This window comes from Manacus vitellinus, unplaced genomic scaffold (assembly GCF_001715985.3).
Source record: "Manacus vitellinus isolate BGI_N305 unplaced genomic scaffold, ASM171598v3 scaffold_15_pilon, whole genome shotgun sequence".
NCBI classification, from domain to species: domain Eukaryota; kingdom Metazoa; phylum Chordata; class Aves; order Passeriformes; family Pipridae; genus Manacus; species Manacus vitellinus.
Genome location: NW_021939122.1, coordinates 6516687 through 6534871, shown reverse-complemented (window position 1 = coordinate 6534871; position 18185 = coordinate 6516687). Strand labels below are relative to the sequence as shown.

Here is an 18185-nt window from a genome sequence, read left to right as displayed (position 1 = left end):
TAAAACTTGCAATCATTCTAGATAAACCTCTCAGTATGGTCTTTGCTAAGTGTCCTCCTACAATGTGTCCTTTCACTAAGTAGGGGACAGGAACTGAACCTTGACACTCTTCTGCAGCACTACCTAGAGAGCCTACTGGGGATTAGTGTTGATCCTGTTCCAGTCAGTGAGCAGAGATGGCAATGATGTGATCTCCACATAACACTTTGTAATGGGACACACAAAAGGCAGAGTGAGAGTCGCAGGGCAGCTGCATCTGTAATATGAAGTGGGGAGTCATAAAGCACAAACTTGGTGAATATTTTTATTCGTTATACTGAATACTTGGAGAATATATATTGAGAATGGTGATGGGAGTCAGATATACAGATATACCTAGTTAGATATACCTAGTAATAGCAGGACAGCTTTACATTTCTCCTTCTCCAAGGGAACTGCATGAGCCTGCACATCTCTGTCCTCTCAGTACCATTTCCTGTCAGTAAAATCCACCTAGTAGCTGTCTGTTTTTTCATTCTAATCTAGCGTGTACTTTGCAAGGTGAAGGAGCAAAGCTCTTCTTTCATTTGGAACAGGCTGGAATTTCATCATCGTTCAACTCATTGGGGAGAGTATTATCTGCTAATGAAGAAAAGTTTGTTCTGTTTACTCCATCAGCAGGCTGGACTGCTGCTGTTACTCATACCTGTAGGTGCTCCTGTAAGCCTCAGGTCCAGTATGGTTTGTAGGTACAACTTGACTGAAAAAATACATAAATCTGTTAAAACCTTGGTTTAGAGGTTTTGAACATGCATTAAGCTTTCAAAATCTTCTGTTCATTTCCCAGTACTGACTCTAGAAGTTTTTAAGGGCTGTTACTAACCAAATGTTTCCCTCAAACAAAACCTAGCTCTAGTAATGTTAATGCAGCAATGTCTGCTGGCAACCTGAGCCAGCAAGTCATCCTTCTTTGTTTATTATTGACACAACCATTATTGAGTGTCCACGTGATGAACAAGAGAGGTCTTTTAAAAGTTCATGCCTGACTACATCTGGGAACGTTCTTCACAAACACCTAGGAAAGTTTCCCTTGTTACATTTCCTGGTCTGAGAAAAAAGGATCTGAGACAACAATTGACTTATCACTTGAAATGTGGGATCTATCCTTTAGCCTGCTTTAAATCTGAGGCAGCTTGGCTTCCATCTCTTTTACTGAGACTATGGCTAAGTCTGGTCATGGATTAGCTTAGACTATATGATCCTTAGAATTCAGGGTTGGAGATTATTCATTGGTATGAAGCTGTTGCAGAAATTTTGTTGTGTGCTTAGTTAAAATAAAGATATTCCTGTATTCAGTTCATCATCCTTAGCCTGGGATTCAGAAACCCATACCTGAGGGCAGATTTGAGTCCCACTATTTCCCCCCTTCCAGTCTTTTAAGGATTTGTAACAGTGACTGAAGTGCTGTTTTAAAGGTAAAGGTATGAGAATTAAGATGATCAGTGTTTTGACACCAACTGCATTTGTTGAGGGACTCAGACAAGTAAATGAAGCTTTTCAGTCATGTTTCCTGCGTCACAGACTTTCTTTACCAAATACTGGCTCTAAAGAGCCTGGTACAAGCAGGATTTCTCTGTTGATCTTGTTAGGGAGAACTACAGTAATACCATTAATATATGAACACTTGTCCTCTTTAGGATTCTCTCTCAAAGCACCAAGGCCCCCAAAGGGTATAAGGTGGTGCTATAATCAAAAAAGGGTTTTGAGCCTCCAGCTTAGTGGAAGTTCTGCAACCTCTTGCCTGCCCCTTGAGCTGTTCAACCATCTCAGGCTCCCAAAGCCTGAGGGAGGGAGGAATAACTCGGTCGTGAGTTGATGTTTATTTCTGGGGCATGCTTTGGCATATATCAAGTTAGATTTTGGGGAATTTAAACTGATTTAATCCATCATTAATTTACTTCCCAAGCAAGATTGCTAATGCAGTCTGAGTGGCTCCTGGACAAGGACACATGAATCTGTTTGAATTTAGTAATGTCTTTCTACCAGTGACAGCAACTGTCAGAATTGATACACCCTCCCCGTTAAGATAAATTACTTTTTTCTACCTTTTCATCTCTGTTTGTTTGGAGTTCCCCATAGCTTGCCAGGCAGATTGGACAACTGTGAGCTAGGCACTCTGTTACCCTCTGGACAAGTTTTTTGTCCCCTAAAAGGACTGTTTATAGAGAGAAATCAGCAGAATTTGCTGGTGTGCAGAGGGAAAAGTGCAAGAAGCTGATCTGAAAATCTTTGCTATATGTACACTTATAACATAAGAATACTCTCCAGACATGGGCCTATTTTGCAGGTTTTTCTTGTTTTTCATAGGTGAAATGAGCAACTCTCAATTTTAATTTCTGAAAAATCATTCTTCTAGGTCTTATACACGTAAGACCTTCTCTTTTCTGGTTTGTTATGCTACCAGCTCAGTTTGCTGCAACTTCATTGCACAACTGAATGAGGTGCATACTGGTAAGGAAAAAGTAGCTTTACTGATGTACAATACACATTTCATTGAAGGTGATTAAACTGAGAGTAAGAGACAAGTCACTTCAATGAAAACTTTTTAGAGAATATATGAAATCAAGTATTTCCTAAAAAGGATCAAAAAGAAAGTATATTTTGAGTGGGAAATGCTTTGGTTTAGGGTGTTATTTCAGGCAATTTATGCCTCTGTAATCTCTTCTAAAGTAAACATCACCTTCATGTGTCGAAGGTGTATCTCACTGAAGAGGAGGCAGGTGACATTGCACCATATGGTGCATCAAGCATGGCAAAAGTCCATTTGCTTAGTTTTGTTGCAGGAGAATGGTGACTGAGTCAAGCAAAGTACAACCTTTGGAAAGCATTACAGAGTGAGAATTTGGTTTAACCCTTTGACTTCACCACTGACTTCAGTTTCCTGCAGGAAGATGGGTTTTCTGAAACTCTAGTTTGACAGCATTCTTCTATGAACTGCTCCTGCTCTTCACTGTAAATACACTCTCCTCCTGTATAGACTGCTATGCATCTTCACCCTTCCATACTATAAAACAGCAAAAAGCTAGCTTGTATATCACTGGGTTCTGCCTAAAGTATGTGTGACCCAGAAATACGTGTTTTCCAGGTTTATTAATTTAGGCTAAGGGAAAGAACCCTCCACAAAAGTGTTCCTTTTTCTGAAGTAACAGAGGGTTTGATTCAGAGTCCTGAGTTCTGCTTGATTATAAATGTGAGGTTTAGGTAACCATTTCAAATGGGAATTTATGCTTGATTTATACTATACAATAAAGAAGGCCCAACTTTTTTTTTTTTTTGAGGAATTGTAGGCACCTGTTTTGAGATGGGTTAGTTTTGCTTAGAGGGCTTCTTAAGAGAGGACTGTACCTTAAAATAAGAGATAGAGTTCAGTTACTGGGTCTTGAAGAGATTTTTCTTTCTACAAAATGTATTTTTTTCCTCCAAAGAAAGCAACTGTTAACACTTAAGAGAATTACATCTTGTGATGGAAAACTATTACCAGCTTTCAAATGGTAACTGAGGCTCTGAAAGTCTGATCAGCTGGGATCAACTGATACCATATTAGTTTTTATTGCCATATTTGCAACTTCTGTTAATAAAATAATGACCTGAAAGTGTAAATTTACAACTGAGAATGCATAAACATCAAGTTTAAGTTAAATTAACAAAATAATTATTTGGAATTTGGTGGGTTTATTGTTTCCTTGTTTGACTTCCCCCCCCCAAGTCAGCTTTCTGAATTTTTTCAGGATTCTTTCTTGTGTTTTCTGAGCATTCTTTTCTTAGGCTATTCTGAAATACTTTGTGGTTTCATTTGTGTAGCTAAGACTTTTAAATCTTCTTCTGCTTGTGCTACCAGTTCCCTAGGCATGTTCCATGTATTCCTAAAAGTGAGAGGTGTCTGAATTTCTGTATGCAGCATTAAAACTTTGTCCTATTCTTCATAAAGGAGCTTTTCAAAAGAAAGAATTGTGACCCTACCACCTATCCACGTCCCCTTACTCATGTGCTTCAGCCTCAGATTAACATAGGAGCTACTTCTTTTGCTCCCCTCTCTTCATAGAACTTTGTTCTGTGGAAAGGCAAGCAGATACTTTCATTTCAGTTTTGTTCATTTTACCTCTTCAATATGGTGTCTCTAGGGGAATGCTATGTAGCTACTTTATAACTTTTGCATTCAGTATGAAGAGGAGATGAGGAGGGAGCATGAACCTCTCAGTGTACATCCCATTAAATCATTTTCGTTTCAAAGAACTACCTGATAGAAACCACACTAAGAAAGCAGTCCTTCTGCTCAAGCCACAGTTTGAGACTGCTCCTTGGCAAAATATCCTAAGCACTGGGTAAAAGACAGATTGAGGGTCTTGCCTTCAAAACTCATGCTGTGGTCAGTGGGTCACTGTTTGGTCCTTGTTCCTGGCTGACATAGTATCCCATGACACTACCTCTACTTTGTGTGGATCTCATGAGTTGCAGTACACACAGGGCTTTCATTTGCCTGATACCCCTGAGGGATGGCTAAACATAGAATTAGGTTCCTGAGCGTACAGTGTCATGGGAAGTGAGTTTTGTTTTGTGAAGAACAAAATTTGAGTACTTGTGAAACATTTTCAGTTTGCAACAAACAACTCCTATCAAAGCAGCAAGTCACTTTAATAGGATGGCTTGTCAGAACTGGAATGTCAACTTGTAAACCTGCATGACTTGGAGCTTATTTCCTAGCCGAAGTATTTTCCATCTCAGGCATTACTGTTGTGGTATTTTATTTTGTAGTAGTTTTTGAATGTTCTATGTTCAAAGAAAAGAGTAAAACTTAATTCCTTTACATTTAATACAAGCTGGCTCCTTGGGCAATTTTAGTAGTTTTCTGAACAAAGCATGTTGAGGAAAATGTATTCCCAGGGAGCAAAGCCATAGAAGTTACACCATAATAGTTGGAATGAAAATTAACACATCTGGCTTATTTTATTGAGATGATTTCAAAGGTCCTATGATGAGTTGTCTTTTATTAGTTAAAACCCAGTTTCCATTCCAGGTCAGTTCAATGCATGAGTAGGAACTCCTCATTACCCCATTCATGGCTTAACTCTTGAGAGTTCCAGTTCTTATTGCCTTTTGTCTACCTTACTGTGAGTATATGCTGAAGAATGTTAACTGGAAACCCTTTAAAATGTCAAAGATTAAATGCTTGTTCCACTCATGTTTCTGGACAAGAACTCCCTGTGATCTCTTTTTCAGCTTTACACAGATGAAGAGGACTTTATTCACTTTGAAGATACTATGTCACCAACTATGCAGAATTCCCAAACTGGAATAGAGTGTGTTAATTATGCTTGGGCTCAAAGTGGAAATGAAGCTGAATATTGGCAGCATTTGAACTTGGGAAGTAAAGGGGCTCAGGTTTCCTTTAGGGAAACTATAGTCTGGGATAAAAGGTAGTCCACTGCTTTGCAAACCTGAATTAGCTGCTTTCCTCCAGTATCTCCCTGGGAACTTCTGTGTATTGAGGATCTCTGGAAAATGGTTCATTTTATTCAATTGCAGAAATAAAGATAAACAATAGAATTTAAGCCATCTTGTTGGTGACTGAAGTTTCATGCTGCAACCTGAAATTAAAGGATGAAGGAAGAGTAGATGTAATGTGAGACAAAATTATTGCAAAGGATAATTAGTTATGGAAACCAAGGAGAATCACCTCCACATGCTTAGAGTATTGTTATCCCAGAGGAAAGAGTGTTTGACCAAAAGTGTCCAGAGAAAGGACAGGTAAAGCATGATCAGCTTAATCTTTTCTTGCTCAGAAATGTGGAAAGAAGTTGGGCTCTGAAATTGCTACATATCATATCATTTTTTCTTTACTCTTTTGGTGGCTTTTCCCTTTTCACTAATGCTTGTATCCCTTACAGGGTTTGATATTACTGCAAGGCAATCAGGTGAATGAGCTGCCACCTAATCCTGATGAACCAGGAAAACATCTCTTTGAAATTACCCCAGGTATGCCAGCATTTCTTAGTGCTTTCAACATAACATCACTTTATTCCCATCAATTCTCATTAATGATAATCGAATTGTACTGATCATTTCACTCCTAAGTGTTCTGATACACTCACCAGATTATCTAGTGAGGCTGGGAAATGGGACTTGACAGATTACACAGTGTTCTTTGTTTTGGATAAAAATGCTGCTGTGGTACCTCATTTTCATTTCATGGTAGTTGAGATGCATAATGCTCCTTGATTTTTCTGTTTGGAGGGGGTTTCTTGCTCTGGTTCTAGGTGGGAATATAGTCATTCTGCATGTCTTGCTCAACCTGTCAGGCTGCATTACTGTAGGCTGCAAAAGATTGTGCTAAACTGCAGGTAGCTGTTGCTTCAGTGGACTTAGTAAAGCAGTTCCATGTGGCTTCTTCATAGAGGCTATGCAGAAGGGTGGCAAAAGTTACACTGTTCAGCATAGTTGTGAATCCCAGGACATTTGTGTTCAGCTTGTGGTTTTGACATTGCCCTTTTATGTGTTCCCTGGAAAAATAATTCAGTCTTAGTGTTCCACTGACTTGTCTGCAAAATGAAGATATTTTCCCTAACTTGGGGAGTTAATCCATTCATGTTTGTAGCAAACCTAGTTGCTACGTGGATAGCAAGTATTGAAAAATGCTATAAATAGCCAGTCAATACAGAATGTGATTGGCACAGACGTCACTGGAGAATGTGGCCTGAAGAGTTCCCCGTTTTGTTCACAGTACATTTATTCTGTGCTGGTTTTGGCATAAATGCCCTTTCTTTTTTGCACGTGTTCTGAAATGACCGTGTTCTGTGTGGCTGCCAGCCTGCAGAACACCCACATAGTGAACTGCTCTCAAATGGATGCCAGATAGGAAGGGGGGCACAAATGATCTTGCTGGACCCTAATGTTTATTTTCCATCATTTCCTATGTGCCTGTGTTGGATGAATGGCCATGATCATACCTCTGCCTAACTGTGCTTCAGTTCTCTCACTGTAAGCTAGAACTCTATGGTTTCTATAGGGATGATGAGAATTTTTAAGTTGTCTTAACTAAGTTTGGGACTTTGTGAATACAGGTACACTTGATACCTGTAAATATAGATATGGGATTTTACTGTGCTAGTAAACATCAGAGCTTTAACTAATAAAATTAAGAATGGAGTGCAGCATTGTTAAAACATTCCTAGAGCTGATACCAGCCAAGTCTGTGGTACCAGTTACCTCCAAAAATTTATTTTGTAATCAATATTTAAGGCTCTCAGCATCTTTGTTGTGGAACTGTTGGTGGGATCTTCCCACCTTTCCTCTGCTGCAAGCTGTGTAAAGCTGGACTGTGGGAGCTATTCCCTCAGAGTGCAGGGACTAGAGTAACAGCATGTCCTGTGCTGTAACAGAGCATGTATTGATTTTCTGCTGAGTAACAAGAACTAATGATGGGCATTGTGTATTATTCATGTTTCATCAAGTTCATTTTTAAGCTGTATAGAGCAGCTGGGAGAAGGGTTAACTAGGGACATGAGACTGCAAAACAGTTCTACAGTCAAACCAGTGTTAGATCTGGTGACAGGACTTCCTGAAATATGTTCTCTATCCCTTTTTTGATGGGGGGGAACTCTCTAAATTTCTGGACCCTTTTTAACCCATGCATGCTTTCCTCTGTCATAGCTAGAAGTTCAAAGTGGAATGGCAGAGTAAAATAATGTGCCCTCAAGTTGCTCTCATACTCCAGTGCAAATTAGCAAGTGGGGGGATATTTTTATAAAATTATCAGGGTAGTATGAGGTCAGATGCAAAGTAATTATCCCACAGCAGCTGGTATTTATGGATAGAAATAACCAACTGTATGTTGCCTGGGAGAGGGGTCTTAAATCTGGCAACATTAACAGCAGCTGACTGATTACTAGGGGCTACAAAACAACCTAGTGTTAGTCTGGGGTTACAGTGCACTTCGGGATGGTGTAATGCAATGTGTAAGAAGCCACAGGGATTAATCTCTGAAAATGTCTGAAGGAATATTGATGACTTAAATGCTCCTGAAGTCTCACCTTTTAGGAAACTGATGTATTTAATTAATGTCTTATGGCAAATGGTCTACCTAGTTTTATTCCCTAGTTTTTGCAGCACTATGAGGTGCTCAAGTTTCTCTGCAGTCAGAGATAATTCCTTGTTATCATAAGGTTTTCAGAGTCCAGGAAGGAAGTGGCAAAAAGGTTCAGAAGTTAGGGGAAAAGTGTTGTGTTTTGATAGGTGTGGCAAGGGTTGCTACAAACTGCTTGGAGAATAGCTTTTCTTTGTAGAAAATTTGATGACTTTTGAGGACATTCTACTTCAGAATGGATTTGATGGAGAGTAAGAGAAAGAAAATAGAAACACGAACAAGAAATTTTCTATGGATTACCTGGTACCTCTTTGGCTAACATCCTCACCTGTAGTGCAGCAAACCCAAATTTGTTTCACTGGATTTAGACCAGGAACCTAAATTTGTCACCTGTGTAGTGGCCAAGTGCCCTCAGTGACTACTGGTTTGTTGGGGGCTTTGTTTTTGTTTGTTGTTTGTTTGGGTTCTTTTCTGGGGAATATTTTTTGTTCATTTTTACTGTGCAATCATTCTAGAGTAATGCTGTTGTCCAAAGAAAATGTATCCTTTTCTATTTTAACAAACTGCTATGTTATGGTTGAAAGCAGCCTGAGAAATTCCTGACCAAAACTCATGGTACACATCTTAGTGTCTCCTTGTCACTGATGATAGCTAGTTCCTGTTTCTTGCCATAGTGCTTTATGCCAAGGTGAACAATCACAGCTCTTAGCTGAGACTTTCTGTGAGTGCAGTTCTGTAATAAGTTTAATTTTATTTAAACTGGAAACCGCTGCTGGAGGGTTTGATCTTGCTTTCTTCCTTTCTTCTTGGGTTCTTCCAAATATCTAATCATATCTCTCACTTCAGCTCTTATGACTGTAAAAAGTTTTCAGACCAGCTGGACTTCAGGTCAATCCAACTAAGCCTGAGAAAAAATGGTTGCATTTTGTGCTCCACTTGAGTTATACCACAAATTCTCTTTTTAGGGAGGCAGTTCAGTCCTCTTCATAATTGTTATCTTGGTCTTTTTGCAGACTCAGCCAGAGCACAAATGATTGCCTATACTTGATTCACATATAGAAGGTTATTTTCAAAACTTGACAAGTCAGATCTCTATGACATGGTCTTCAGTTAGTTATAAAGGCTGAGCTCAGTATAGGCAACTTGCCCTACAAAAAGGATTTGCATTTAATACTGACTCTTTTAAAGATGGACCAGTGGTTGCATTATGCCAGAAGTTAGGCTGCAGCAAAGTAAAATGCCTCATCCAGGAACTTCTGCAGGGTTTATGTAGAAGCTACTTCACTGCCTTCATTGTGCTAAATAACAAGAAGGAAATCAAGAAAGGCAGAATCAGAAGGTGGGAGTCCTAACTCTTATAGGGACAGTAATTGTTTTCTATTTGTTCTGTAGAGGTCTGTTAGTGTTGTTAACAGTGTCTTACAGAGAAGTTGGGAGTGGCAGCTTGTTTGTCTTGTGCCAGTAGGTTGAATGATGCCTACAAAGCTGTCTGCTCTGTGGTAATCTTCTGTGTCTCAGGTGATTGACACCAACTAAGTTATGTTTGTTGCCTTTTTATCTCTGTTCCTGTTGAGATGGTGTGTAATTAAAATACCTGGAGGGGAAATTAGAAATTCATACATTAAAAATCATTCCATGTTCTCTATTATTCAGTGTAAATTGTAATTCTAACTAACAGCAGGAAACTGAGTTTGCTGCTGGTAATTTTCTCCTGAAGTCTACAGCTGAAAACTGACTGTGCATATCTGAATATGTGATGATGTTGATATTTGAGAGTTATATTTAGATTTCTGTGATTTGGCACTCAGGATATTGACTAGGGAAATGGGAGCCAAATAAAGTAGTTCTGGGTCCTACTAGAAAGACTAAGACAATGTAGTTGCAGCAGTGCACTATGGAAACACTTAGCAAGTGAGAGCTGCAGACACCACAATGTCCATGGCATTGCATTGACCTGGACAAGAACATTGGTGGTATTGGTTTTGCAGTGGAAAGCCCTGTCTAATCTGTGTTTAGTACTTGTAGGTGTCTGGAGTGCAGTTGAGGGCATGCAATTATCTCTATGTCACCAAAAGAGATAACTTTTTTCAATCTTTCAGTTTAAAAAGAGATAGATTTTTCCATTAATTAAGAAGGGAGAAACATATAATGTCTTTTCTAAACTGTCTTTCCAAAGGAGTGCCCAGAATGACAAAATTGCATGCCTTCTTTGCAGTTACAGTCTATAAAATGTCGTTCATTGTTGCCTTATAGCTTGGGTTAAAGACCTTTAAGGTAATAAAGTCTTAGCACTAAGATAGTGCCAGGTCCATCTCCTTGTCTTTTGCCAGCTGCAGAGTCTCTTTTTATGTTCAAGTGCAGTTTCAGTCTCCTTGAAAGTGTATCCTGCACTTCTCTGCCTGAAAGTTGTTGGTGCATTCCTCTTTCTATATGTTCTGCTTGCTCCGTCTCTCCTGAGCACTAGATGGTGCTGGTTCTTTCCAGCTTCTGCTTGGACACTTGCTGCCGGTTATGGCGTGTCTTGAATCACTGGAGTGTGAGTTGATCCTCCTAGAGGAAATTAGCTACTCTTTTTCGTTCATTGATGTCTCCTCAGAAGAAGTCAGCAAGCAAGAGTTTCCTCAAATTGTTATTGTCCAGCCTGTCAAACCAATACTATGCTCAGTAATGACTATGTGGGAAAGCCACTTGAACCTAGCTCTCCGTTGTTTCAGGTTAACATACTGATCTGGGGGTTACTGGCTATTTAGTGGCATCTATCTGACTGTTCTCTCCTTCCCTCATTCTGAGCTTGATGCATATTTTGAAAAATAAGTTTATCTTGAGACTTTTCCTATTTTAAAGAATTGGTGTTTGCCAAAAGATACTAATTGTTTTCCTTAGGGCTATTCCTTTCCTAATTATACTGAAACTATTTTATCCAGCTGAAAAAAACAGCTTTTGTGGCTTGTCCAGAATTTGATAACTTCATCTAGCATCAGAAGTAGTCTCAACCAGTCAATATTTCTAGGCTTGTTTTACAAATGCATTCCAGTTGAACAACTGTTATTTGAATAAGTTAGTGGAGGCCCTCATTTCCCTCATGCAGATACAACTGAAGTCTTCTGCAAACAAGGCATCTCCTACTGATTTCCTGATCTGTACTTTCTCTCTACCATGTCACTGAATTCTTCTGAGAAGAGAACATAAAAAAAAAGGCTGAACTCTGTTCTCAATTCATGTAACGTTACTGATTTCAACAGTGTTGTGCTCAGTCCAGTGGTGTATCCCTGCAGCTTGACCAATACACTTCTGCCTACTTACGGTGATGACTCATTGCAGGTGAAGGTCTTCCGACTTCATCCAGACTTTTGTACAGAAAGGTTATTAGGCTCCCTCACAGCTCTTTTCCCCTGAGGGCTGTGAGACTCTCTGATAGTTAAGGATGTTTTGGCTTACCTTACCTTATCAACTTAAAACATCTTGAAGGGCATCAGAAGGCACCTGCAGTCTGTAAATTGCTTTTTACTTTGTTTTTTTTTTTCCCTAGTGTATGCAGTGCCCAAGGCTTATGTTTGCATTTGGCAAGCAATGATCCTGCTTTGTGAAATAAACAAGATCCTGCTTTTGTTTTATTGTGTTTGATCCCTCAGTGCTCTCAGGCCCTGGGCAGTTGAAAGCAGAACTGGAAATGGACTGTGACAGCATACATTTGTTCTGCTGTCCTGGAATTTGCGTTCCAGGAGAAGTTCTGCATCTGATCCCTGAACAGTAGCATCTAGCTGTCTTTAATGCACGTGCTGACTTTCAACAAGAATGATGGTTTTCACAACTTCAATTGCAATAGCATAAGTCCTGCTGGGAAAGGATCATGAGGCTTAAGAAGTTTCATGAATAGGGCTTTCTGCTAGTGCAGATCATTAAAACATAACCTCTAACCATTCTTGAGCAGTTTTCCTTAACCCATTGTATTCCTGAAAGACAAATACAGCATAGCATTTTGTGTAGGCTGCCCTTTGGGTATAGAAATGTGGCTTTGTAGCATGATGGCACGTTGCTACTGGAATCTACAAGGCACAATTTGATCCCCCCAGGTTGTCCTTTTAGTGCAAATTAGGTAAGATTTCGAATACTTCCTGCTGAGACCTTCCAGAGTGAGCTCTGTTATTGAATATTCTGCCTTGAGGATAATATATTAAGTCCTAAGGCATGTGTAGTTAGTAGATGGTTTTTTTGAGTATTTTGGTGCAAGAAACAGCTTTGTTCCATAAGATATGCTTATAAAACTGTCAACACGATCAGTTATGTAATGCCATCTCTATATTTCTTGCTAGTTTGTCAAAAATCAGATTTTCAATGCCACCTTGCAGCTTGTGTGCTCTGGTGCTGCTGTTATAGGTTAAGCTTTTTTCAGCATCAGAAGCAGCTGTGTTCCTAGGATGAATTCTTCACAAGATTTATGCAATGTCTGGGGTCCCTGAGGCTAATAAAGTAGTCTCGTAGGCTAGCATGATAAAGTAAAATAAAATACGGCACATGATATATGCCAATGTGCTAGTTCACAGCACACACCAAGTTCTAGTGGTAATGAAATAAGTATTAGAAGTCAACCTTAGCATAAACAAAACAAAACATCAAGCTAAAAGTAAGTTTACTCCTTAGGTGCCTGCCCCACAAATATTTTACCACCTTAATAATCTTACTGAGGTGAGTTGACCTTGTAACTCTTGTGCGATCGGGCCTTTTATTTGAACTTCATATTCTTTACCTTGTGTGTCCCTACAATACCTACAGACCAAGTGACCTGCCTAGTGGATGAGGTTGTCTACCTGGGCTTCAGTAAAGCCTTTGATAGTGTCTCCCACGCTGTTCTCCTGGAAAAGCTGCCAGCCCATGGCTTGGGCAGGTGCACTCTTTGCTGGGTTAAAAACTGGCTGGATGGCCGGGCCCAGAGAGTGGTGGGGAGTGGTGCTACATGCAACTGGGGGGCAGTCGCTTGCTGGGTTCCCAGGGCTCAGTTTTGGGGGCCAGTCCTGTTTAATATCTTTATCAATGATCTGGACAAGGGGATCAAGTGCACCCTCAGTATGTTTGCAGATGACAGGCACTAATTTGGGTGGCAGTGTTGATCAGCTGGAGGATAGGAAGGCTCTGCAGAAGACCTGGACAGACTGGATCAATGGGCCGAGGCCAACAGGATGAGATTCCACAAGGCTGAGTTCTAAGTCCTGCTCTTGGATCACAACAATCCCATGCAGCACTAGAGGCTGTGGGAAGAGTGGCTGCAAAGCTGATAATGTGCTGATCCAGCACCTAGAAGAAAATATAATTGGGAAACTATCTGGGGTGTTTATAATTGGTGCACTAATGCCACTTGGAAGTGGCAGCTGGCCCACTGTCAAACACCTGTGAGGGAGGGTTCACAGGCAAAATCCCCTCTGTGTTTGTTATGGCTTTAGGGATAACTAGTGTGCTATCAGTGAGAACCAGCTTGCACTGGGCTTTCTGAACCTCATAGGGAGGAGGAGGAAATATGATGGAGATGACATAACATAAGACTTAGACTTTGTTAAATAAATCATCATGCTGTAAAGTAACAAGAACCTGATGTTACTGTAAAAGCTTTCTTTAGTCTGCTACTTTGTGTATATCTGACGTACTGATTAGGTGTGAGAGTGGGGTGTTGAAGTAACTTATATACTTTTTTTAAATGATTTTCAGATTATCCTGTGCACATGCCTCTACTTAACCTTACTCCTGGTTAGGGTCCTATCTGCTTGGTTGCTCACAAAATATTTGCCTGACTCTGAAGCTGCTCGTAAGATTCTCCTGTGTTACGCAGGTCATCTCACAGGTCCCTCTTGGTCTTGACATTTTTGAATAAAATTTAAAAGATGCAAGTTACCACAGGGGAAACAAATTGCTCTGACACCTGAATTGTTGAAAATTCAGACTCTGAGGAACTACCGTGTCACGAAAAATGGTATAACATGAAACAAGCAGAACAGTTTAGTTTCCCTGGTGTTGCCAAGAGAAATACTGATGCTAATCACATTAAAGAATGAACCATATGCAGTGTTATTACTTCAGTTTGTCTTCAGAATATTACTTCACAGGAATTAATTTTGTGTTTGAAAATTAATCAATTATAATATTAGTGTCTTTCTCCATCAATTACTGTTGTTCAAAGAAATTGTTAATTAAGGGATGGAGGTGGAATCTTTGGCATGTCTAGATACAGTATTTTTTTGTAATACAAGCACTTCTGACAGGTAGGATCCTGTAGATGCTTGGATACTGGATTTACATGCGTTTCAGGACACTGGGAGCAATTCCTCCTTCCTGATAGCTTTATGCTCTGTAGAGAAGTTACTTCCACTGAATTTGAGTAACTTGACCATAGCCTGTTGATGTGGTTAAACTTTTTGGGCTTAAAGAGAGGTATCGTGACAGTTTTGATAGAGACGTAGTTACTAACCAGCATGTCTGTGTTTTATTTTTTTGTTGTTGATGGGGTTTGGGGTTTTTTGTTTGGTTGTTTTTTCATTTTGGTTTTTTTTTTGTGTGTGTGTTTGTTTTCTGCCGGGAATAGTTTTAACTCTCTGTGGTAGGTATCCAGGTATAGTTTCACTAGAGGGAGTGCATGAGTGCTGAGTACATTATGGCAGTGTGGCTAATCTGTGTTGGATTTATTGGCATTACAATAACTTTATTCTGTAAAGTTCATGATAAGCTTCATGGCATCTCTTCAGCACCCATCACAGGGGCTCTGCTCAATGTACTGTTGTCTAAAGGTAGTGGGGCAACTGGAATCAGGACTGATTTATTTAGTGTAGCACGTTCTGATGAGCTTAATCTTCCCAACTTTCTTCAAGCACTCTAATTGAAATGAATTATTTCTTCCATTAGGAGGCCACAGTTGATCCATAATTATAGAGCTTTTTCTTTTAACAGACTCTGTGTTCACTTGGTCAAGTTTATGTCTTCTGTCTCTGTTCTAGTAGGTGCTCAGAGCAGTGCACACACATTCTTTCGAAGTCTGTCTTTGAATCTCAGCCAGACACCATTGCTCATCTAAGCGAAGTCCACTTAAAAAGATGCTGATATCCATGCTTCCATGTGATATCAAAGATGGTCTGTGTAATCTTTGATTTATGAAGCATTGTTATTAGTTCTGGGGTTTGCTTTTAATCACCAACTGTCTGACAGTCATGAAAACCTGGGGGAAGGGGCAGGAGGAGTTTAATATAACAAAGAAGAGAGCTGTGAAGTCAAAAGTACATAGTTTTAAAAGGGAATGTCTGTATGGCAATTAGGAAAACCTGTTATACACAACCATATATTATTTGCATTGAAGGATAACTGTACAAAATGTGGTGCTTCCCTGGATTTGGGGTTATGGATTTTAATACAGGGATTTATCAGCACACTGACAGCTGCTCACTTGAGAGATGAAGAGCCTCGTCTACATTAGGAATGCTGTCCCAATATAATTACATCAAAAGAAAGCCTGTACTGGCATATTAGTGTAATGAGGAGAAAGATTACTTTTAATAACACAGATAAAAGTGTCTACAAAGATCAGTACGGTCTGAGCATCCTTCTGCTCCACAGAGGCCATCAAGACTCTGCTTTTACAGAATGTGGTTTGTATGTGAATCAGAGAGTCAAAATGATGCCTTCGAAGGGGGTGGAGGGGGAGGTTTGTCAACAGAAGATGTTTTCCAGACTAAGTTTCCTGTGGTCCATCTGTGGTCCATTTTGAGTAGATAGGCCAGGGTTCAGTGACTTATTTCTGCCCTTGTGTCCTTATAGGTCTTGGACACGGATCAAAATGCCATGTGTTGCTCATACTGAAGAACATGCAAGGAGATAGATCTTTAGTTAGCTCTGTGACCCAAACACATCAGAGCAAGGAACAGAGAAAGTTAACAAAAATTAAAATTTTATGCTTATAATCATGCTTGGTAAGAGAAATTTTAATCACCTTAGCCTTTGTTCTGAAGCTGGTGGAAGTCTGTGGAAAATGTCATAATTATGGCTGTGGATGTGTAGGGTGACTATCTTACTAACAGGAATACACAGGGATTGGGGAGGACCGGTGAGAAGGAATTCAGTGTCCTCCCTTAGTAGTGCTTTGAGGTCACAGTTGTTTCCTCTTGGAAAGATGTTTTGCCTTCAGTTGTAATGCCATCATCATCACAGGGTTCTGCTGTGGTTTTTGATAAAAATATGATTAAATAAGGTGGTTATTTCTTAACCACCTCCAGTAAGGCATCCCAGACTTTAGGAATCCAGGTACTTTCTGTCGAGGTCAGACTTTCTTACCATTAGCTTAAAATTCTGCAAGAGTTATGTGTCTCTGAGCCAAAGCAGATCCTCCCTTTTTTTCTAGAGGCAAGGGTTCTTTGCAGTTAGTAAGTGCAAAAGCTTACGTATGTTAGTGGTAGGCTGTCAGCTCTTTGTGTACACTGGGATCTGTCAGGAAATGGTTCTTTTTACAGCAGTTTAAAGCGCTCTTGGGGAGCAAGATTCATTCAGGTATTTGTGCTAGAACTGTGCTTCTTATAATCTGTGTTCTTCACTGATCTTCCCCTTGGGGCTATAAGTGTGAACTGTGCAGGAGCAGCTATGGATCCATGGCAGTGCCAGGTAAGAGTTGCTGATGTCAACCAGTGTGTTTACCTGATGCTGAAAGAAATGAAAGCACAGCACTAAGAACTGCCCCAGCACTCTAATCAACACTGCCTTTCTATTGACAAAAATGGAACAGTAAGGACATCAGCTTTGCTGGGACCAGTTGCAAAAGATTCATTATGAAGGGATTTTGTCCGTGTGTAAGGCTTGACTATTCAGAGATTTTTTTTCATGCTTCCTTGGTATTTCAATTCCAGAACCCTAAAGAGCTTGATAATACCTGCAAAGCGAAAACCTGGGGATATACTCCCTAGCACAGTGTGGCTAAAGCTCTATTGGAATTTACAACCAAGCTTTCTTTATTTGTTGATGCTTGCACCTAAAATTCTTCTGTTTTGAATTTGTACGGGAAGCTGTGAGCTTTTTGCATACAACAGATGGTCCATCAGAATTCGTGGGATTCCTTTTTCAGCTCACAAGTGTGTTAGGCTGCAGAGTCATTATTTGAAGGGAAGGAACAAAGAAAGTGGACACCTGGGTATCTCTTAAAGTATGGCCAGTGGTATGGAAAAAATGTCAACATGCTAGTGCAAATTATTGTCATAGGAGTGTCAGAGGGTATGACTGAACTTCTCTTGGAATTACAGTGATAGGAGGGAGAAGAATGACAGAATATTTGGAGTTCAATCCAACTCTTTAAGTGAACGGCCCATACAGCATTGGCATTATTAGCACCATGCTCTAACCAACTGAGCTAATGGACTTAGTCAATTCAGAAGAACTTTTTATAAACTCAGTATCTTTTTACTCTTTCTGGATTAGAAACTCTTCAATAGGACATAGTCATATGTTTTGATATATTATTCCTGACAGAACCAGGTGACTTTTGATCCTTTTGGGTTTTTTTTTCTTCTTTAAGCCTTTTCTTAACAGAACTGTGCCCTATTACGAACCAACCTAGCCTGGCTAACAGAAATGCATTGTTATATCACTTGGAAGAAGGCGGTGTGTGAGTACAAAATGTGTACTTTAATGCTGTACCCACCTGTCTTACAGTCTGGTGATATATCTACATGTTTTCTGTGCCAATGTGTTCTGTGAAGAATAGATGAACTATAAATTTTCCCTTTAAACCATGAAGGTATGATTCTTCTCTTAGCGGGTTATTTTTCATAGTCTTAGCAGCCCAGAGAACTGGAGTTTTCAAAAACATTTTCTTTGCCATTTATATTAAACGTACTAGAAGTGTGTTTTTGGAGGGTTGAGATTTTGGACGCAGGGAATGGTGGAGACTGGGGCTTGAAAGGGGAGAATGGCTTATATTTTTCTGCTCTCACAGGAAAAGAAACCTTTGGGGAGGTAGTATGTCACTTTATTAATAAATAGTAGTCTAGAAAACTCACTTTCTAGTTTTAGGCTCTTGTAAGAGATGTAATAGGTCTTTAAGGGA

At 39.8% G+C, this 18185-nt stretch overlaps 1 protein-coding gene across 1 annotated transcript in view; it reads left to right on the top strand.

Moving 5' to 3' along the window:
• The window catches only part of ARHGAP22 (Rho GTPase activating protein 22), a 142062-nt gene that overhangs the window by 22026 nt on the left and 101851 nt on the right, over positions 1-18185 (top strand). The window contains exon 3 of the mRNA XM_008929819.3: positions 5925-6012. Within this exon, the coding sequence (XP_008928067.2) occupies positions 5925-6012 (88 nt within the window). The remainder of the gene's footprint in view (positions 1-5924; positions 6013-18185) is intronic.